This window comes from Equus przewalskii, chromosome 1 (assembly GCF_037783145.1).
Source record: "Equus przewalskii isolate Varuska chromosome 1, EquPr2, whole genome shotgun sequence".
Classification (NCBI taxonomy): Eukaryota; Metazoa; Chordata; class Mammalia; order Perissodactyla; family Equidae; genus Equus; species Equus przewalskii.
Window position 1 is genome coordinate 120,427,510 of NC_091831.1, and position 22,480 is coordinate 120,449,989.

At 52.8% G+C, this 22,480-nt stretch overlaps 1 protein-coding gene across 1 annotated transcript in view; it reads left to right on the forward strand.

Moving 5' to 3' along the window:
• Window positions 1-22,480, forward strand: part of HCN4 (hyperpolarization activated cyclic nucleotide gated potassium channel 4) — a 43,005-nt gene that overhangs the window by 10,898 nt on the left and 9,627 nt on the right. The window contains exon 2 of the mRNA XM_070621786.1: window positions 13,685-14,108. Within this exon, the coding sequence (XP_070477887.1) occupies window positions 13,685-14,108 (424 nt within the window). The remainder of the gene's footprint in view (window positions 1-13,684; window positions 14,109-22,480) is intronic.

Here is a 22,480-nt window from a genome sequence, read left to right on the forward strand (position 1 = left end):
GCAGGGACAGCGCTGCCGACCAGCAGTGCTGATGAGAATCTCCCGCCCTCTCTCCGGAGCTACCGCCGAGGCCCAGCCAGTCATGATCCTGGGTTTTGCAGCCCCTGTGCTCCTGGAGCAGGTCGGGGACTCCTTACCCTTCCTTCTGCTGAGGTGCCGCCAGCCTTTAGTCCTGGGGAACGGGGCCGGGGGCTCCCCAGCGTGTTGTGTGGCAATGGCGCCATCTGTGAGGCCCCTCATTAGATCATGCCCCCCGTGAGAGTGGAGATGGGCTTTCTTTTCTTTGCTTCCTGGGCAAAGAGCCCCAACCATTTTCCCCTGCCACCTCTCCCAGGGGGCAGTTGTCCCCTCCTGGAAGCTCAGAGCTGGCCTCAGGAGAGTTCAGATGTGAGGGTCCGTGGAGACTGCAGGCCACACGGGATGACTGCGGTCAGAGGAGTGCCCAGGGGCAGGCCAGCAGGACCATTGACTTGGGAATTGGCAGGGAAAGGCAACAAGCTGTTTATCCTGTCCCGGAGGCTCTGGGGAGTCGCTCCACTGCTTCTGGGCACAGAGCCGTCAGGGCCAGCCATGAGTAAGAGACCGCTGAAGGCCCGGCTCTGCCCCGCCTAGCTGTGTGGACTGAGACCTCACCTCCCTGGGTCTTGCTTTCCTCATCTGAAAATGGAACTGGAGAGGGCGTGGGGTGTAGCAAGACTGCAAAGCTGAAATTGTGTCCGCCTGGAAGCTTTATACAATGACGAATTCCTGGGCCTCCTTGGGTGAGGCCCTGGCAGGTATATTTTGGGGGACACCCAGGTGATTCTCCTTCCGTTTCTTTCGGAGCCAGTGAGCCGGGCACCCCTCAGGCCCCTTCCGCATGAACAGTCTGCGAGTTCTCTGACTGCCCGCATTTGCCTTAGCCCTTCACTGCTCCCCAGGGCCTGGGCATGAAATGCCGACTCCCCAGCCTGGCCTCCAAGCCCATTTGTGATGAGTCCTTCTCCAGGGAGCCGTTCCCCTTTTCTCCCTTGCATGTTGTTAGCAATCAGAATCGTAAAACACTGGGGCTGGCGGGACCCTAGGGAACATGGCCCTTGCTCAGCACCCTTGTCAGGCTATGTTTTCCTGGCAGGAAGGCGGAGGAGGCAGGTCCAGCACCTGTCCTCAGAGCTCAGACATCTCCAGGGGACCCCTTCCCACCAAGAAAGGGAACACACAGCCCCTCCCAGGGTCCGTCTCCGGCTCCCTTCGCTGGGGCAGCCCTTCCACGGTGTCCTCTGTAGCCCCGTCCATCCCAGTGCTGCTTGGCCGTAGGCAGTTCTGCCCAAATCTGCCCGTTTCCTCCTTCATGCTGGCGCACCTTCCTGCAGAGTAGGTGAGCTCTCCTACCTAATTTCCACTGAGGTCACGCTCACGTGCTACTCCACAGCAATATTCTATTTTTGCTCCATTCTCTTGAGTAGGGAGAGTCGTGTTTGAGCTGCCTTTGTTTCCTGTAAGCGGGACAGAGAAGTTCTCCAACTGCTAGTTCCCTCCCCAATTTTCCCCAAATAGTCTTGTCAGTTGAGTGAAGCTCAGAAAGGTTAGGCAGCTAGCTTGAGGGGACACAGCATCCTGGCAGTTCTCGGCGCTATAGAACAGATGACCCCTGTTGTACACTTTGTGGGGGGGGGGGGTGGGTGAGGGCATGCAATGTGTGTTTGTGCACATGCTCTTACACTAGTGTGTCTCGGTGAGTGCACAGATTTAATGTCTCCAGAAGAGGTCTCAGCCCATCAAAGAAGCAATGGGTTGATATCTTGGTGTTCCTTATGGCCAGGTCTCTGCTCAGCTGTGCTGTTGAGAAGGTGCAGTCACAATTCCTTCCCCAAGGAACTCTCTCCCTCTGCAACCTTCATGGCTCCCTATGTCCCCAGAAGAGTCCTGACTACTCAATCTGGCATTCAAGATGCTGCCATCTTCTCTAGTACTAGAGACCCAATACTGGGTCTGAGATGTGCGCTCTTCTCTCAGCGAGCTTTCCATCTGGCCAGCTGCCCTTGCCTGGCCTCGTTAGCCTCTGCACTGCAGAGATTCATGGAATCGGTGTGTCCTTAGAGATTGTCTAGCTCCATCCTCTTGTTGTACCAATGGGGACACTAAGGAAGGGACTGTGAGAGGCAGGGGCTTGTTCAAGGTCACATAGCAAGGTAGAGGTGGAGATGGGACTAGAACCCGAGACTTCTAGGCCCCTGGCCTTGATTCCTTCTGCCACGTGGCATGGACCTCCTTCTGCAACTACAGCGCTGACCTCCCTAACCAGTGGACCCGCTTAGGCCCCCTCCTTTTCAGGACTTTAGTACCCACCAGGCCGTACTGCCTCTGCCAGAGAGGAAGGGCTCCTTGAAGCGGGACCAGTCCACACACCTCAGGATGCCCATAGCCCTCAGGCCAGGACCTGCATCTTAGTGGTCACAAGAATAATGATGATGATGATGATAATGGTCAGCATGCACTGAGTATGTACACCACATAGCGCATTATAAATATCATCTCATCGAATTCTCTCAGAATCCTGTGAGGTGGGATTAATGTTCTCATTTTGCACATGAGAAGACAGGCTCAGAGAGGTTAGGTGATTTGTCCAAAGCCACACAGCCAGGTATTCAAACACTAGAGTGCCTAACCGCTGTACCGTCTGCTATAACCTGGCTACTCAGAGTGTGGTCCCTGGACCAGCAGCCTGGGCACAATACAGATGTCAGCCCCCAGCCCACACATAGTGAACTCGAGTCTGCCCCTTGGTAAGCTCCCCTGGTGATGTGTGTGCATCTCACAGTCTGGGAAGCACTGTGCAGTGGGATTGGAAGAGCACAGAGGGGAAGGGAAGATTCAGTCAGTTACAGCCCTCAGACAGCTCACCTTCTCCTTGGCAAGAGGCTCTCATTGTATAACGGGAGGCTAGGCCCCCAGCCCAGGACCCGGAGGGGCTTTGGAGGAGGCAGAGGTAAAGGGTCATCTTGTTTGGATCTTCAAACACAGAAACAAAAACAAATTTTGTTCCTCAGGTAATTGGTAATTGTTGTAGAAACATTAGAATATAAAGATACACCAAAATCCAAACAACCCACCCATAAACCAAACGCCAGATGCCCTTGGCTCTGAGTCTGTTTCAGAGGCAGCCCCAGGCGGCAGAGGGAGGCTACCTGGGAGCCCTGTGATTCTGAGTCAGAGATTTTGAGGTGGGTTAAAAATAGAGCCCTAGTGGCCAGGCGGGGGTGGGGGGAAGAGAGCAACTCCTCTACTGTAGGGAGGAGACCCTGGGGTCAGGGAGGAGCGGCAGGGGAGGTGGGGCCAGGGGGAGGGGGCAGGGTGGGGTTGAGGGGTGGATTCCCCTCAGAGCCCAGAGTTGAGGGCCCAGCTGGCCCGAGGGAGGCCAGTTTCCAGTCTGGGGAGGGGGCACAGGCGGCAAGGACTCCTGCACCCTCCCCCTCTGCAAGCAGCCAGCGCTCCTACGGCTGCATAAGGGGCAACGGGGCTGGGCAACAGCCCTGCTCAGAGAATGATAAACAGGGGCCTGGACAGGCAGGGGCAGGGAGCCGTTGGTCAAGGCTTCCAAACAGCTTTTATGGTTGTGAGCGAGGGAAGGCAAGGAAGGCGCCCCACGAGTGTGCGCTCCCTCGTGTGTGCTGCGGGCAGGCACTACTCTCCTTGGCCTCTGACGCCCGCCATTCAGAGGGGCCCCCTCTGTCTCCTCACCGTGACCCTCTCCGGCCACTGGCTCACTCTGACCTCCCCGTCAAGACAGCGCCTTTTCTGCACTGTTCCCCCGGCCACCCAGGAGTTCCCCGAGGACCAGGTGACACACGTTAGAGGACTCTTCACAGCGTGGGACACTGGTCATTGGTTAAAGGGGGATTTATTTTTCTGATTATAAAGGTAATATTTGCCCATTATGGGGAATTTAGAAAATATAGAAAAGCGTAATGGAGAAAACAAAAATAGCCCACAATCCCACCACTTTGCAATAATCAGTGTTAACATTTCAGTGTATTCTTTTTTATTTTAACTTTGGCAGTCTTTTTTCCCCCCACTGGCAACAGTCTTTAATCCACTCATCCATTTACCACAAGACAATTTTACGGAGACCCCTCCCTGCCCCCCGGCCGGGCTGTGTGCTCACATCTCAGTAGAGGAAGAGAAATCAGTTACGCTCTTGGGAGGCACGCGCAGGGCGAAGGCTCACCCTGGACCCACACGGTGGAGGCAGCAGAGCAAGATTCTAGGAGAGTGGAGCTGCCTCCTTCCTTTCAACTCCTTCTCCCAACCCAGCCCGGTCCTTCTGGGTCTCTGGGCTAGGTCTATCTGGGGAGAAGGGAGAATCTCCAAAGTCCCTGCTGAGGGCACACCAGTACCGAGAGAGCATGGTGTGTTCTGCCAACATGGGCCTGTGCCAGTCAGGCTGGAAACACAGTCATGGCCTCAGTTGAAGTCTTTAGCTGTGATGTCCTCCCACCAGTCTTCTCTCTCATCTCACTGTGTCACAGACCCCAACCCCATGCTTCTCCCAGCCTGTCCTTTGTTCACCTACCTTGCCCCTCTTCCACCTCCTCCCCTCCTCTGTGACTTTCCCACCATCAGCTTCAGCACCGGGTGGGGGGCCCCTTTGCTGATGGATGTTGCTGGGAGTCTGGGAGTCTTGGGAGTTTGCAGGGGATAAGTTCTTCCCTGATCATCAGAGGCTGTGAAAGCCTCGAGGGAATGATTTGGGGTCTTAGAGGGCTCCCCATTTCATGTAGCTTCTGCTGGGCCCTCTGCCGCTGAGCCTTTGGTTCCCAAGGCATGCATTCCTTCATTCATTCATTCACTCTGCCGCCATCCAGCCATTCACATATTTTCACCCATTCACATATTTGTTACAACCTATCATGTAAAAGCCACTGTGCCAAGGTCAGAGAGTCAAGTAACCACCAGATAGACAGTGAAATAAGCAATTTCATCATAATGTGACAAATCTATGCTATGGCAGCACGTCCGAGGGGCACCTAGCCAGATTTCTTGGGGTACAAAGAAGGCTTCCCAGGGGAAGTGATGCCTCCTCTGAACCAAGGGGCTTGGGTGGGCAGGAGTGGGAATGAGAGTTCCAGGCAGATGACAGCATGTGGGAAAACCCAGAGTTGAAAGAAAGCACGGCGTGTTTGGGGCACTGAAAGTTGCTGAGTATGTCTGGAGCAGAGTGTATGAGGGGAGGCATAGTGAGACTTGAGGCAGAAGGAGGCCAAATCCAGATCAGGAAGGGCTGTGGGGACCACAGTGAGGAACTTGGATTTGAGCTGGGAGCGTGGAAGGACTTTGAGCTTGGCAAAGTATGGAGAGTGGGTTGATGAGAGGATGCAGACCCCACCCTGGACTCTGAGGTATGTGGGGTCCTGGGAGAGGCCAGAGCCCAGTTCGGAAGCTGCTGGAGTAGGCCAGGTGGTGAGTTGATAGGATTCGTTGGATCCCACATGATTGAGTGGTGGTAGGTGAGGGAGGTGGATGAGTTGAGGATAACTCCCAGGTTTCTAGATTAAGCATTTGGGTGGCTGGTGGTACCACGTGCTGGAAGCACAAGAGTTTGTGGGAGAGGCTGGTTAAGTTAAATCTGGATATGTCAAGAATGAGGTTCCCATGGGACATCCAGGTGTAGATGTGTAGTCAGCAAGTGAACACATGGGTGTGGAGCATGAGAGAGAGGACTGGTTTGAAAGGCAGCAGAATAATGAAGCTGTGGGAGTTGGTGAGGTCACCCAGGGAGAGTGTATAGAAGGAGAAGAGGTGAGGGCCCAGAGGAACAGAAACATTTAAAGGTCACGCAGAGGAAGAGGAGCCCCTCCAACGGAAGGGAAAGGAGAGCCAGAGAGCACGGAGAAAAGACGGCGAGGTGGGGGAGCGTGTTTTGGCAGAATGGTCCACAGTGTCAGATGATGCTGAGGGTCATGAAGGAAATGGACTGGAAAGTGTCCGTTGGGTTTTGCAGCAGGGTGTGCATTTGCGATGTTGCTGAAGGATTGAGAGGAGTATTGGGGATGGAAATGGAAACGAGAGAGTGGGGACAGTGACACGTCTTTCAGGAAGCTTGGTTCTGAGGGGAGAAGAGATAACACACTGGGGATTTGGGGAGTGATTTTATTTTGTAAGTGTAGGGAGCTTAAAAGAAAAAGCTGATGGTTAAGGACTGGCAGAGAGGGAAATTGAAGACATAGATGAGAGAGGGGCTAACATATAGATTAAGGTCCCTGGGGAGGAGAAAGGGAATGGTGTCAAGAGGGCAGGTGGAAGAGTCACTGATTCCCTTGTGACTGGAGGAGGGGAAGGGATGAAGGAGAGGCAAGCAAGGTAGGAGTCTAGTGGCAGGAAGAGGAAGGGGACGTTCTGCTGGCTTCTCTTTTCTCTGTGAAGTAGAAGGTGGTGGTATCTGCTGAGAGTGAGCTGGGAAAGTGATGGTTTCAGAGCTTTGAGGAGAAAAGAGATAATTCAGAATAGCTGCTGTGGAGAATGGGAGGGCCAGTTTACCAAGCTCTCCTGGAAGGATAGGCTGGCAGACGGAAGGGCCCAGCTGAATAGGGAAATTGTGATGAGGAAATTGAGGCACAGGAGCTAAGGCACTTGAATTTCTAGTAGGACTGGTCTGAGGGTGTGGGATTTTCTGCCCCCATGTAAACCTGAGAAGGATTGATGATGGCCCTGGGCCAGGGTTGTGATCTTGTGAACTGGGTGCCAGAAGGACAGGGCAAGAGATGTTGATGAGCTGGACCATTGTGTCTGGGGGGAAGTGGGAGGAGGCAGGAGGGTTCTGATGGGAGAATCAGAGGGTTCAGCTGAATAGAGGTTCTTGGGACACTAAAGAATAGACTTAGCACGATTGGATGAGAGCTGGAAGGAAAGGTTAGAGAGAGAAAGAGCATTGCTCATCTGAGATTAGAGATGGAACAAATGGAGATGGAGACATGGTCCAGAGTATGCTGTTGCAATGGACGACTGACGTGGAGTCATTAGAGTCAGGGCTTTAAGCCGCTGAGGGGCTGGGTGATGATATGGAGTAGAAGTCACCCAGGATGATGGCAGAAATTTAAGTGGAATGGAAGGTTGTGAACCGGATGCCAGCATCACCAAGATCCCTGAGGGTGGGAGATGGATGCAGGAAAGGTGACCAGGAAATGACAGGATACTCAAAGGATCTTGTAGACATTGCTACCACAGGCAGGAAGTGGCATCAGTGTGGAGCAGGAGGATGCTGACCCCACCGTATGTGGGGTTTGGGAGAGTGACGTCCTTAGGACACAAATAAGGTTCACTTAAGGGAAGAAGTGTAGAGGTCAGGGAGTGAAGAAGTAGGATGAAGATGCCATGGAAGAGAGCATAGGAGAGAGGTTTGGGAGGGAGCGGAGGAGAAGGAGAAGGCACAGAGTTTGGGAGAGAGAAAATACTACTAGCCAGATTTATATTTCTGTCGAGTGGTTAGAAGAGGGACTCTGGAGTCAGGCTGTTTGGGTTTAAATTCTTGACCCCCTATATATAGCAAATTTCTCAACTTCTTGTGCCTCAGTCTCCTCATTTGTAAAACGAGCATAATTACAGTGTCTACTTCCTAGAGTTTTTATGAAGATTCAGTGAGATTAAATGTTGACCGCTATCCTCCACCATTCTCAGTGTGTTCATTATCACCTTCGGCAGTTATCTGGGCTGGGCCTGGAAAACCAAGAGATAGATCAAGAGTGGAGAGGGCATCTCCCAGCTCCCATCCCTATCTCAGAAACCAAGACTCCTGGATTCTTGGGTTCTATCATTTGTTGGGCAGCTGGAAGGAGAGTTAGGTGGTACCTGATGAAAGAGGCAGGATGTGACAACTGCTACCATAGACACACAGCATAGTTAGGCAGAATTCATGGAGGAGGAAGAGGCAGTTGAACTGGGCCTTAGATGAGGGAAAGGATTTCAAAAGATGGGGGTTCAGGAGGCAGGGTGGTTCTCAGGAGGAGGAACCAGGATGTGGATGGAGATGGCGCCAGGGGTTAGGTGTCCTGATGGCTACTGTGAAGGAAGCAGGAGAGAGAAGAGGGAAGGTGGGGGGTGGGGGTGCTGGGGATCCCAGACCAAGGAGCTTGAACTTTCTTAGTCCTCAGGGGTCACCCAAAGGGCTCAGGCAAGGGGTGATGTAATCATAATGTTTGGAAAGATAATCCAGAGATCATACGACTTGGAAGGAAAGAGAGTGGAGGCTGGAGACCAGATAAGCTACAGGGGCAAGAGTCCAGGTGAGGAGCAGTGAGGAACTGATCTAGGACAGAACAATCAGGGACAGATTCAGAAACCATCATAGAAGATGCTAGACAAGATGTGGTCCCTGCCTGGGGGGCCTACAGGGGTGAGTGGGAAGAAAGAGAAAGCAGCCAAGGATGGCTTTGAGGTTTGAGCCCAGGTGATTGTGATGCTGACTGTGCCATTCAGCTTTAAGGAGGAAGATGCTGAGTTCAGCCTTGGACTTGGGTGTAGGAGCCAGAAGGCTCTCCAGGTGGCAGGTGGGAATGCAGGTCTGCTGTCTGAGTGGGAGCCATCTTCACAGAGGGAGGGGTTAAAAGATGGGGCCCTAGTTGTGTCACTCGCCTGGGAGAAAGCGTGGGGACCCTGGACTGCAGACAGCACTGCAGGAACACAGGCATCTCTGGGACATGGCCCCTTGCCCTCAAGGAGTCTGCAGCATCTGGGAGATCCAAGGCCAGGCTCAGGCTGGGCTGAGGCTCAATCTGTGAGAGGTTGGAGAGGCCCAGAAGAGGTAGCACTTCAGATGAATCTTGAAGGATGGAAAAGATTTTAATGGGCAAAAAAAGGTATTCTCTTTCTTTCAGCTAACAGAAATCTCAGCGGATATCATTTGTCTCAAAATGTATGCAAGTGCGTGTGCAGGAAAGTCTACATGTATGAAAATGGATGTGTGTACAAGGACAAAAAGTAACAGGAGGGCATAAACAAGAGAGTGTACAAAAATGTATTCATGGGTGTGTGAGCACACGCCCATATGTGTGCACGTGGCTGTGTGAGCATATATGCTCAAATGCAAGCATGGTCGTGTATGGACAAGAGGAGGCTGAAGGAGGCCATCCCTGTTCTAGGGCTTTCACTTCTCCTGCCCCCATTTTATCACCCTTTGCGTCCTCTTCAGCCTCCAGGGAAGGAGAGGGCCCTTGGTCTGATCCTGGAGTCTCTGAGTTTAGGCCAGGAGCATCCTTTCTTCTCTTCCCTCAGCAACCTTGAGGCCATAACCTTCCTCTCAGACCAAACCATGAAATGTCCCAAGTATCAGTGTAAAAGGGCTGTTTGGCTTTTTGCTATCCCCAATTCCTTCTGCGTGTGGGATCTTCTCCTCCAAAACTGGTCTATAGGCCACGTCCTCCTGCTGAGAGGCCACCTGCCTACCTGAAAGGACCTGTTGGTCCAGGTAGGAAGCAAGGTCCAGGATTGAGGGAGGCCACGCCTGGGATCCTGGGGCTGAACCTGGGGCATGGCCTCCAGTGCCCAAGTCGTGTCTTCCTGGCTAGGACTTCCTCTCAGCTGAGAAGACACTTGGATGGGGCAGTGGGGGGCGGTGGAGAGGTGAGTCATCTGTTTTTAGAGAGAACAAGGCCTCTAATTCAGGCATGTGCCAACTCCAGCATGTCTGAGTCTGGCTGTCCATTGCTTCCCTGCCAGAGCCTGCTACCTGCCTCCATGGATGCATACCCTGGATGGTGGGATTTAGTCATGAATGATTCTGGGGGCTGTGGGGTGCTAGGGGAGCATGGGGCATCTAGCTTGAGGCTTTAGAAATGTTCCTGTTCCCTCCTCTGTGGACCTTAGTTTTCCCTTTTACAGGATGGGTGCAACTGTGCCCTATTGACTGCTGAGGACCAGGTGCTTTTAATACTTGAAAAGTGCTACTTCCTTCGCCCAGGAAGTGCCTCAGAAGGCCCCACCATCAGGAGGATGCGTCCCCTCGAAACCTCTCTGCAACTCTTTCTCCTCTCTTGTCTCTGGGGCAGGGGTTGCACCTGTTGTTGTAGGCTACCTCCCCAGTGTGATGCACAGGTGCCAGAAGGGCTTGTCCACCTCCCTGCATCCCACCGAGGTGCCTAAAATCCCAAGCGGTCAGGCTCCGAGTCCCACAGACCTCTCTGAATCTAAAGTATGGTCCTCACCAACTGTGTGGTCTTGGGCACATACTTCTCTCTGAGCCTCAGTGTCATCATCTGTAAAATGCAGATAACAGCAGCCACCTTAGTGCTGGTGTGAAGTTAAATGAAGTAATGCATGGAAAGCACAAAGTGTGTGCTCGATACTGTGAAGTGTTCTGGGGTCTTTGTGAATAAAGGCTTTTCAGTCACCAAGGATCCCCTGGTGAAAATGCCCAAGGACGTTAAGTAACCTCTTGAGATGCTTCTGATCACTAGGATTGGGGGAGAGAGGGGCCAGAGAGCTGAGGATGCAGTGGAGAGGCTGTTGCCAACTTCCCCTGGCTGGACCAGCAGAATGGGCCTGGCAGGCGCGCCAGGAGCTGTCCATGGTGCTGAACATCATTTTTTTTTTTTTTTTTTTTTTGCTTTCACTCCGTTGTGCTTTCAGAAATCTTTGCAGCCGTCTGGCAAAGAGTAAGGAAGGGTAGTCTGTGAGGCCAGAGGCAGCTCCCAAAGCCCAACTCCTCTCACCTCCTCCAGGAGCACTTTCTGGCCTCACCCTTCCGGCCCACCAGGAGTCCACCTTCTCAGATGCCTGGGCTGCTGCCTGGGATGGTTTCTTAAATCATTGCCCAACTTGTCTTCTGTCTAAGCCTTGTTCTCTGACCTTGTCCATCAGCTCCCTGAGGTCAGGGCATCTGTCTGCCAAGGTAAATAGGTTCTGTGGGCTTATTGGGGAATATTGTGGCCCCTGACTTCCACCACTGGCTTTCCCAGAACCATTATAAGTTCCCTTCCACCCCCACTCCCAGTAGATGCTTTGCTTTGGCTCTTCCCTGAAAGATTTCATCTTCCTTCCTCACCTCTTTCCTGTGACTTTGTTGACTTGAATTACTTATTTATTCATTTAATAATATAGGTAGGCATAGGTCAGAGCATTTTACGAATATCAATTCATTCCGTTCTTATAACAATTCTGCTTGTTAGGTACTGTTATGATCTTCATTGAGCAGATGAGGAAACTGAGGCATGGAGAAGTTAATGACTTCCTAGTAATTGATGGAACTAGGAATTGAACCCAGGTTGGCTGGCTTCGAGTGCCTGTGCTTCTTTCTCCCTACCATATTATGCTGCCTTTTGTGTAGCTCTGCCATGCTCAAGGATAATGGTTTGTGGAGAAGTGCCCCAATATTCCGACCCTAGCCCAAATCAGACACTAGAAATATCCCTTAGCATCTGGAAACTCACGATCGAAACAATTAGTCAGAATACAAGGAAATGGATGTTTTTGCCTCATATAATTTGATTTTATGAAGACCACTAAATGCAAACATTTTCCTGTTAATTACTGTCTCAAATTTGGCCTGTAATTGGGGAACTAGAGCTGAGGAGAGTATAGAAACCCGCTGGAGTGGCAGGCTTGCCCGAGTCAGCATTCCTAGCTGCCTTGCACCCACTCTGTTAATTTTAGAAACTTCTTCAGTCTGGGTGTATTATTAGCTTTATGTACAGAGGGCCACAGGGCCCTCAGTGGCCTCTCTATGCCACAGTTTTGTTTTGTTTTGTTTTTCCCAAGAGATTAAATGAAAAGGAACGATGGCCATGTATATATAGGAGTGTTTGCATGCTTTGTGTGTGAATGGGGATACCTGTGTGTGGCATCGAATGAGTGTCTGCAGCTGTCTTTGAATGATATGCATGAGGCTGGGTAGAAAGTGTACACAGCTCGAGAGCACCCCATAGAAGCTGAAACCATTCTCTTGGGGCCCACGAGTCATTAGCGAGGCTGTGCTGTGTTCTGTGTAGGGGGTATGAAGGGTGGGGTAGGTTCTCAGGTCTTAGGGTGAGTTCTCCCCATGGCATAGGGGGATTGGGGCTGGAGAAGGGGTGGTAGGCTGTGGGGCAGGGAAGGAGCTGAAGTTGACCTCTTGGTACCAGCCTTATCCCCATGAGGCTCTGACTAAGGTCCTGTCTTGAAGCCCTGAAGGGCTTGTCTTTCAAAGAAGGTGCCAGAAGCTGCCTTTCCAGAAGCCAGCCTCTCCTGAGCTGTGTGATATGGGACATCTGTCTTGCCCACCTTCAGTGAAGCAGGCTCTGCCCTCTACTTGACTCATGGCACCATTTTGAATCTGACAAAGAAAGCGATTTGCTGTGAAATAATTTTTTTCCCCAAACCCGGAACTTTTCAGGCAGAGGCACTTTGGTTTTGCAGCAGGACCCTCTGAAAACTCAAGGAATGCTTGTCTTTTTGTCTCCTACTCCCTTCCTCCTGGCTTCCCTGCAGTAGAGAACTAAAGATGGCTGAAAAGGTTATTTCTCTTGGGAGAAGACATGCTTATTTCTGCCTGACTTAATACTTTTATCTGTCATTGTGTAACTGTATAAATTAATAGCAGAGGGAAACGGCTCTGCAGTGCAAGTTTTTAGTTTTGAGGCCAGTCCTGGGGTGACTGGTACTTGGGCAGTATTCCTGGTAATGGTTGGTCATCCCTTCTAGACATAGGGTCTGTGCCTACCTGTGCCACCTGCACTCTCCAGAGGGGCCCCTGCTGGGCCAGGTGGGAGATCTGTGAGTTGGCTTTTACTGCCTCACATTTTGTACCCTCTCAGAGGCTTCTCTTTGAGGACCCCTCCTTACCTCCCTCAGGAAGCACTTGCAGTTGCTTTAAGGCCTTAGGAGAAATGATACTGGAAGCCCCCACAGGTCTCACTCCATTGCATTGGGTGCTACCTCACTGGTGCCTGAAATCTTCCCATTAACACTTCCTGCCTTTGAAGATATCACTGCACTTCCCCACCCCCATGTTAGAATGCAAACCTTTGGGGGACAAAGATGGTCAGACATTTTCTTACTCTTGGGGACAGACTAAAGGGGGACCCCAAAGAATCAGTGTGGATGATGGTCAGATCAGAATTATAGGACTGAGAGTTGAGGTGCTACTCCTCATTGCACAGCGGGGAAACTGATGCCCAGAGCATGGAGGGCACCTGCCTGGTGTCACATAGCTTGTCAGTGACAGAGCTGGGGCTGGATCCTGGACCTCCCGCCTCCCAGGCACCTGCTGTGTGTCTGGACCTCCCTTGCTCTCTGGTCACGGTCTGTGGCATGTCTGCCTGCCATCCTGTCTCAGGCCACAGCTGGCCCTCAGGGAGGATGGAGCAGCCTGGCCTGAGCCTGGGGTGGTGTGGGGGGAACTATTCCTGCCACTAAAACAGCCTCTCACTTCTCTCTGGATGTCATTGTTTGGTTTGCTTTTCAGCCTGACTCACTGGGGCATGGGGATGGGAGTAGGAGGCTTGTCACTGGGGAGCTCACCGAGGGGCACGCAGAAGGTATCCTTAGTGAAGGAAGAGCCTCTTTCTGTGCCCATCTCCACATCTTGCCCGGGTACCCATGTGCCTATCTCCCTCAGTGACTCAGAACCTCCCAAGACTTACCTCTCCCACATTTGCTCTCCCTCAGAGCTTTCTCTCTTAGTCTGTAACTCTTTCTTTCTCTCCTCCTGTCAACTGACCCCTGTGTCTCTGGGCAGATTTTACTGGGATTTGACCATGCTGCTGCTGATGGTGGGAAACCTGATCATCATTCCCGTGGGCATCACCTTCTTCAAGGATGAGAACACCACACCCTGGATCGTCTTCAATGTGGTGTCAGATACATTCTTCCTCATCGACTTGGTCCTCAACTTCCGCACAGGAATTGTGGTGGAGGACAACACAGAGATCATCCTGGACCCGCAGCGGATTAAGATGAAGTACCTCAAAAGCTGGTTCGTGGTGGATTTCATCTCCTCCATCCCCGTGGACTACATCTTCCTCATTGTGGAGACACGCATTGACTCAGAGGTCTACAAGACTGCCCGGGCCCTGCGCATCGTCCGCTTCACCAAGATCCTCAGCCTTCTGCGCCTGTTGCGTCTCTCTCGTCTCATTCGATATATTCATCAGTGGGAAGAGGTGAGTCGTCAGACTCAAACCTATTGGGGCGAAGGTGTATCTTCCTTCCAGGGAGAGTGAGGGGCCAGCAGGTAATCTCGGATAGTTGCACGTGGGCTGTCAGATTGTAGTAGGCACACTTGCTCCAAAAGGACAAAAATTAGTAATTTCTTGACTTCCTATCATCTGTGCTAGATACAGTGCAAATCACTTTACAGGTAGTATCTGATTTAAGTCTCTAACAACCATAGAGGGTACCATATAGGTATGTGTAGGTACTCATTTTTTACATGAGGAAACTGAGAGACAGAAAGATTAAGGGATTTATACAAGTCACAGAATTGGTAATTGATGAACCTGAACTCCAGTCCACCGTTAACCACTGCACTATGTTGTAGGGGTTGCAAACTCGTAAGCCTTTGGGGCCCAGGCAGGGAATGTGAATGGGTGAAAGGGGCCAGTTGAAAGGCGGTAGGGAGTGTGGTGGACTGGGGAAGCCTGGAGAACACACCTTCCGTCTGTATTAGGCAGCCTCTACCCAGCTCTAGTCTCTTGTTGCCGAGTGGGAATGGGCCCAGGGTTACTAGATCTATGGGTTTATTGTGAGAAGCAGAAATCTGGACTTTTGTGTAAATTTTGTTGCAACTGTCTTAGGTTGGGTTCTTCTCGAGCAATCCCTGAGATGAGGATTTGCATGAAAGTGATTTTTTTGGAGGAGGTGTTTCCTGGTAAGGGATTGGGGAAAAGGCACAGGGAAAGGAAGGAAGGAAGCCAAACAAGGGTGACACAAGCAGAGTCCTCTAGGGAACTCTGGGGACAGTATGTACCACACCTCAGAGTTGTCCCAATAAGGGCAAAGGAGTTGCAATTTTTTATCCCCTTACCTGTCAGTCATTGGCTCAGGGCACTTCCTGCCCTCGGTGCCAGGTGCCAGCAGACAAAGTCGTTTCCAGCAGCCTGGGGCAGGCCTCTGACAGACAGCCGCAGGTGCTGGCTATAGGGAGTGAAAGTGCTGAGGGAGCCCGGAGCTGTGTGCATGTGAACTGTAAAGGGGTCCTGGGGGCTGTGGGTGGGGCACTGGCTGCAGAACCTAAATAACAAATTGTGAAACAACTGGGTGGGCCAACGCTGTCCTGGACAAGCCTAACTCATCCCCGAGCTGAACGCAGTCCTCTGTGGAGGAACAGAGGAGGCGACTGGGGTTTGAAAAACAGCAGGTGACCTTGCCAGCACTTCTGTCTGTGTCTGCCACCACCCAAATTACGCCTTTTGGTGGCAGCAGCAGGCAGGCCAGCCTGGAGGTACTGGGTAGGGGAGACATGCTCTGTGAGACTGCTCACCTTGGGGTTTGGAGCAGGCTGTGGCCTGGGAAGCTTCTGCGGAGGTGCATTTCCGGCCTCAGGTCACTGCCTCCTGGTCTCCAGGACCTCTGCTTGACTGGATGGAAGTTCCCATGCTCAGTATGCAAAGTCCCCACCGCACCCTCAGCAGCAGCCTAGACCCTGGGCAAGAGCGGAAGGCTGATGGTTGGGGCACTGGCAGATGGAGGTCAGAGGTGTCGTGAACACCTGCGCTGCAGAAGTGCCTCCACCAGCCTGGCAGAATCACTCCATGGCAGAAATTCTCTTTGGCTTGGAAAATTTGCGTTATTCCTGCTGACAGAGGAGGTGCAATGACTTGTCCAAGGTCACACAGCTGAGCTGGAGCAGAACCCAGTTGGCTCCTAGCAATGTGGCAGTCCCTCCCTGGCGGAGTGGACTGCTTGTGGGCTTTGGAGCTAGAATGACACGTGTGAGACCTGAATTGAAATCCTGGCTCCACACTGGCTAACTGTGTGACCTTGGTGCCACCTTGCCTCTCTGAGCCTCAGTCTCTTATCTACAAAGTGGGTATAAGTAGTACCTTCCTCATTGGAATGTTGTGAGGATTAAATGAGATGATGTTTGTAAAACCTTTAGCATGAAGCCTGGTGCAGAGAACCGTTTAATAAATGCCCCTCCCCACCCCATCATCTTAGTCACCCCCTACACTTCTGCAAGGTGTTTCCTTTTCTCCAGTACTTTTTACCCATTATTCCGTTGGTTCCTCACTCGGGATGGCTCCCAGCTGAGCTTGGGAGGGTAGGCAGTAGAGCGGTTGTGGGGTGGGGTAAGGAATTCTGTGTGACAGGTTGGGTTTGAGATGCCTATGGGATATCCAGGTGCAGAGAGATGTTGGCATGTGGGTCTGAGCTCAGGCCTGAGAGGGAACAGAGAGGGTGATGGTGGTGGTGGCCTGGGCCACTCTGCGTGGCTGCAGAGGATGGCTGGAGACATATTTCCTGGAATGCCCTGACAGGCTTGTCTCTTGGTTTCTGTCCCAAGTAGACATGCAGCACCATGTTGGCTCCCTCAGTCCCCAAGAACCCTCAACTTTCTGCCTGTCTTGGACTTGCACCTATACTGTCATTAGAAGCAGAGAAGTAGTTGCTCTTTCCCTTCTCTCGCATCTGTTTGTGTCTCCAGGCATCAGCCCCCTGAGGGCTAACCTTGCTCCTTCCTGTGCATGGGCCCCGGGGACAATGGTATTTGGGGGCATTGGCAGTGTTGCCAGTGGCTCTGGGTACAGTAGGCCCTGGGACAAGAGCTAACCACTTCTTTTACTGTCCTTGCACCATACATCCTGGGAGCTCAGGCCAGGGCTCCTGTCCCCACTGCCACTCTAGCCTGGCTACCCTCTGGCCTATCCAAAACTGGTCAGGCTGGCTCTGGCCCTAGCATTTCCCTCAGGTAGACAGAGGCCCCAGGAGGCCTCAGGTCTGGGCTCTGAACTGGACATTGCTACCCAACCTTGTGGGTGGAAGGGAGATCCCAGGAGGCCAGATGGATGACTCCCCACCCCCTCCACACACACCCTTATCTTGCCTACCAGCTGGGAAGGAAATTGCTTTGAGCTGGTTTCTGCTGGGCACACTGCCCAGCTAAGGGCTCCCACTGGACCCCCGGGATTGAGTTGGGGTTTCCCAGCTAGCCTCAGGAACCCTGTCTCTAGATCCTTAAGGGCCTGCCCCAGGACCGGGGCTTCTCCTCGCCTCAGCCTGGCCTCGGGGCAGCAGCAGGGAGAGCCTTTGAGGCCCCTGGTCTGCAGGAGGCGTGGAGAGGGAGGTATTTAGTAGAGAAAACCCTGCCCTGTCTCCTCTTCCCACTCCCTATGTGAATCTCTTTCTTTCTTTGTGCCTCAGTTTCCCTGACTGTCAGGCATACTCTGATGTTCTTGGAGACCCGGGCTCAGTCCCTACTCCAGTCTTGGCGAGGATCATCTCAGCTGATTCTGAAGACATTGTTGTGACGCTGGGTAGGGGCTGGGGAGTCGGCCTCCCATGGAGAGGGAGAAGCTTGTCCAAGGCACCCTGGTGAAGCTGCGGAGATGCTAGGCTCCTGACCCCCATGCTTCAGCCGCCTGCCCTCGCCCAGCCCTGCCCCCAGTGAGAGATCCCAAGCGGTAGTAGCGGGTCTCAGGAGTCGGGGTAGGTGGAGTGGTCTCAGCAGGTGTAGGCTGTTGTCTCAGAGGACGCCCGCCTCTACCTCCCTCCCGGGCATCTGGGTCAGCATCCTCCCTCCCGAGCCTCTCCCAGCCAAGCCTCTTCCCTTCCTCTGAGGTGCGAGCTTGTTATAGGCACGGAGGCTATTGTTAGAAACCGTGGTCGCCCCCCTTCGGATGTTCCCTTGCAGGGCCCAGCACCCCAGCGACCCAGCCCAGAAGCCTCTTCTTTCCCTCGGCAGCCTGGAACGGCAGGAGGCAGGAGGCCAGCCCAGGGCAGCTGTGCAGCCTCGATGAGTCTCCTCTCCCTGTGGGCCCCAATTTCTCCATCTCTCTCTGAATCCTGAGTTTGGGACGACGCATAGGAGTGGTACTAGGGGGCGGGAACTGGCCCTCTCTATGGCCCTCAGGAAGGGAGCCAGCATGACCCTCAGTTCAGCTACCTCCAGGCTTTGTCCAGGATGCACATGTACCAGCCACTCTCTTGGGCCTGGGATTGCTGTCCTCAATGTGGCTGCTTGTTGCTGAGACAAAGGGAGAAGTTTGTTCTTCCCTGAGGAGAAAATGAGTCCCCGAGAGGGAACTCAGCCAGGCCCTGAGAGGAGATCTTGGCAGAAACTCCAGTTGCTCGTCTGTCCCCAGGACTGAGACATTTATTTGAGGGCTGGGGAAGAGAGGGAAGGAAAGGAACTGACATGCACTGAGCACCTTCTGTGTGCCAGCTGTGGACATCATCTCTCCTGATCCCCAAGACAGCCTTGGGAGCTGGCAGTTATGGAGCCATTACACAGCTGGGGAAACTGAGGCTCAGAGCAGAGAAGGCACTTGCCCAAGGCGCAAGATGTGTCCTCTCAGATTGTGCTGTGGTCGAAAAACTGCAGAAGGGAGTGAGAATGGAGCTTCCCCTGAGTGCCACCAGGGGCACAGAGAGTGATCTACCCAGGCTACCTGTCCCTGCCTTGCAGGGGCCTGGAAATGAAGGTACTCAACCCCCACAATCAGAACCAATATCATAAAAGGGGATTTTAATGAGGTATAAAGAGCAAGACAAATATTTGCGTAGTGCAGCTGACTTGCGGGTGGCCTGTAGCCCCAACCCACAGCGGGGACACAGGAGTGTTTAGCAGCCTCTCCCAGCAACGTCCAGCCTTGTTCTCAGCAACCAAGCCTGGGTGCCATAGAGTGTTGGGGGTGGGGCAAGTGTCCTCGCTCTCTGGGGTACCCTCCTAGCCTCAATAGGTGCATCCTCCCCACCAGCTCTTCACAGGAATCTCAGACCTTGCCCTGTTGGTGGCTCTGGCTTTCCAGTATCTGACAGCCATCTGCAGCCCTCCCCACCACCAAAATCCTCCATCATCCCACCCCTCCCCATCCCCAAAACCCTCCTCTGGGCACTCCAGCATCTGTGTCCCTCTTCAGCCCAAGACCAGACGCCACCACCATCACATGCTCTCTGTAGGACGCATGAGTCTGTGCCCACCTGCAGGAGAAGGCACCTTTTTCCTTCCCGCAAAGACAAAGATAGATTCCCTGGGGGCTGTATCTGCCCAGAGTGGGGCCCTTTTCAAATGCCACTCTATACACTGGTGGCAGCTCTGATCCCCATCGTCATCGTCACCTTCACCTTTGTCACTAAGCACTTCTCCACTCCTGAAACCCTACCACATGCTCTGCCATATTCGTTACTGAGATCATGATAAAGGCAAAATTAGACAAGGACCTGGTCTTAGATGAAAATTAGTTATGAAGAAAAGAAAAACATAGGTAGTACAAAAAGAACAGAAGAGCTTGCATAAAAATGTGCCAACCTTGATACTTGCGTCCTTAAGACTCAGAGTGATTCACAGAAAGGAGCAGATATGGTGGGCTACAGCAGCCTGGGACATCCTCTAAAGATGGTCAAAGTCTTCCTTTAGCTCCAATATAGTATCTAGCTTGGGCTGTTATAACAAATACCACAGATTGGGGGGCTTCAACAACATTTATTTCTTTCAGTTCTGGAGGCTGGAAAGATGAGATCAGGGAGCCAGCACGGTTGGGTTCTGGTGAGGGCCCACTTCCTAGATTGTAGAGGGCCACTTTCTTTCTGTGTCGTCATAGGGCAGAGAGAGATCATCTGTCTTGTCTTTTTTAATAAGGACCCTAATCCTATTCATGGGGCCTCCACCCTCATGACCTAATCACCTCCCAAAGCCCCACCTCCTAACACCATCACATTGGGGATCAGGTTTCCACTTATGAATTTTCAGGAAACATAAACATTCAGTCCACAGCAGCTGGGAAATGAAGGAACTTAATAATAGTGACCCACGCATGTGCGGGTTCAGGGCCCAGAGCACTTTGTTAGCCAGTTTAATTTCTCCAGCAACCCTGAGAAATGGGGCGCCGATGTCCAGCTCGTCTTAGTTGAGGGGAGGCTGAGGTGTGGTGGGAGGTGAAGGTAGGTGCTGGGGATGGCCATCTCTGAGACTGGGTGGTCCTGTGTCACTCACCCTCCCCATTCCCAAGAGTGAGGGAGCTGGTGGCATCCTGGTCAACCAAGACTTTGAAAGGTTAGTGACTTGCCCAAGGTCAGCGAGCTGATCAGCTAAATGCTAAAAAGACAGAAGTGGGATCTTCCCTCAGAGCCACCTCTGGGGACCTGGTGCTCAGGAGCCACTGTTGGATTGTGGGGAGAGGCTGGGGGAGCCTCCTGGGCTTAGGATCCAGGCCCTGGGGCATGGCCAGCAGTGGAGGGATGGCCAGAGGCACTGGCATCATGCTTAGCCATGCTCTGCATCCCAGACACCGGCCCCAGTCCCCGCTGAACCCAGAGCCCAGTCCAAAACTGCCCTGCTTATTCTCCAGTGCCCACCGCTCCTTATACTGAGATGTGTCAGCTTACGCAGGGGCGGGCTTGCTCACAGCCCCGGGGCTGGTTTCTGAGCCCTGGGGGGGTTAGGCTGCAGGCACACAGCTCTGTCTACAGCATTACACAGTGTTTGTGGAGGCAAGATACCAGGGAGTCCCACCCGGCCCTGGTCCAGCTTGCTGTGGGAATCTGGCCATATCACTTGGCCACTTTGGGTTTGAGTTCTTTTATCTGCAAAACAGGACTGCTGAAAACCACCCTTCCCTCACTGGCCAATTAATAACCCGCCGGCAGCCCTGGGTCCAAATCCGCCTCTTCCACTGCCGCCGTGACCTTGGGCAAGTCGCTTCACTTCTCTAAGCTTTAGTGTAAAATGGGTTAACAATATCTTTAGCAGAGGATTGTTGTGAGTTTAAATGAAATGAAGACTATAGGGTCACGTGCCCACACTCAGGTGTGGTGGTATTGTCCCTCTGTCACCGGGGCCATGGGGAACCATGGGACAAGCTGGAGCTGCCATCCTCCAGTAAACTTTCCAAGGGCTGTTTCATCCTGAAAATACTCCACAGCCTTTCAGCTGGGTCATCCAGAGTCATGCTACTCAGGGGGCCCCAGGTGGGGAGACCCTGGGGGTTGGACAAGTAGCATTCATCTTTGGTTTTTCAAAACCTAGACCCAGGCTCAGCCCACATTCCAGAAGGGGAAACTGAGGTCACTAGTATCAGAATATCCTGCCACCAGCTACAGGGCTGACCACTAGACAGGGAGTTGAAATATCTAGGCCTATTTCTCTAGGCCTCAGTTTCCCCATCTGAAATGGGTTTAAACTAGGTCTCTGTGGCATTTGACAAGTCTCTAATTTTGGCCCAAAGCCCCTTTCCAGGAAGGTTGCTCTGCCTGGGAATAGTATGGAGGGGCCAGAACTAGGGTTCCCAGAGTCTCACAGGCCGGAGGCAAGGCCAGAACTTCCAGAGACCTCCCTCTAGACTTCCTTCCATCTCTGTGGCCCCTCTCTGCCCTGCCACCGTGATGATCCCTGCTGAAAGTGGACTGAGCAGCAGCTCTGGGAGGAGGCAGTGGGGCAGGGATGCTGGGATGTGTCTGCCCTTGGCCCTGCCCAGCCACACTTCGTCCTCCCACTGGGAGCCACAGGAGTAGAGATTGACGGGCGGCAGTGGGCTGGGGTTAGGGTCCTGTACTTTATTAAACAGCACAGGAGCACGTGGCTACGGATACATATTAACTAATCATAAAGATCAATTATTAACAACTTATCAATTAATAATGGTTTGTAATTTATTGAACACTTCTATACCCAGTATTAAGCACTTTGTATGTATAATTTAATCCTTTTGACAAGCCACTCAAGTAAGAATTTTTATTGCCGTTTTCCAGATGAGGAAACATGATTAGAGAGGTGCAGGGATTTTCTCAAGGTCACACAGCTAGGAATTGGGCAGGAAGTGGGCCTGGGAGCAAGGTCTACCTGAACTTAGAGGCTGTGTGTCTGTGCCACTCCCTCTTCAGTCCCCTGACTGCCTTATGCAGAGCCCACGGCCCCTGGGTGGGTCCTGTGAGTCTGGTGATGGGTTGAGGGAAACACCATGCCCCTGGCCTGACTGCAGACTGTGGTCCCCTAGGGAGCCTCAGACTGCCTGGCTCTTCTCTCTATTGTCTTCACGGCCTAGGCAAGCTGATGAAGTGGCTTCTCTGCGCACTTCGGGGCTGTATGGGGCTCCTGGTGCACTCCCTTCCCATGTCCAGTCTGGATGGCTGGACTTCCTGTGGGACACCCTCCTGCGCCCCCACCGTCTGCACATATCCCAGAAGGCGTCCATCTGGGGCCCTACAGTCTGCAGTCTGCTGCTTCCAGGGCCTGGCCTGATGCCTTCCCACCCTAGCCACAGCCTGGACCTGCACAGAGCTGGGCACTCTGCCAAGTATGAGCAGAACAGGGCCCACAGCAGCTGCAGGGTCTGGCTGGGAGAGGCCGACCCTGTTCCCGGCCATCCACCTAACCGGG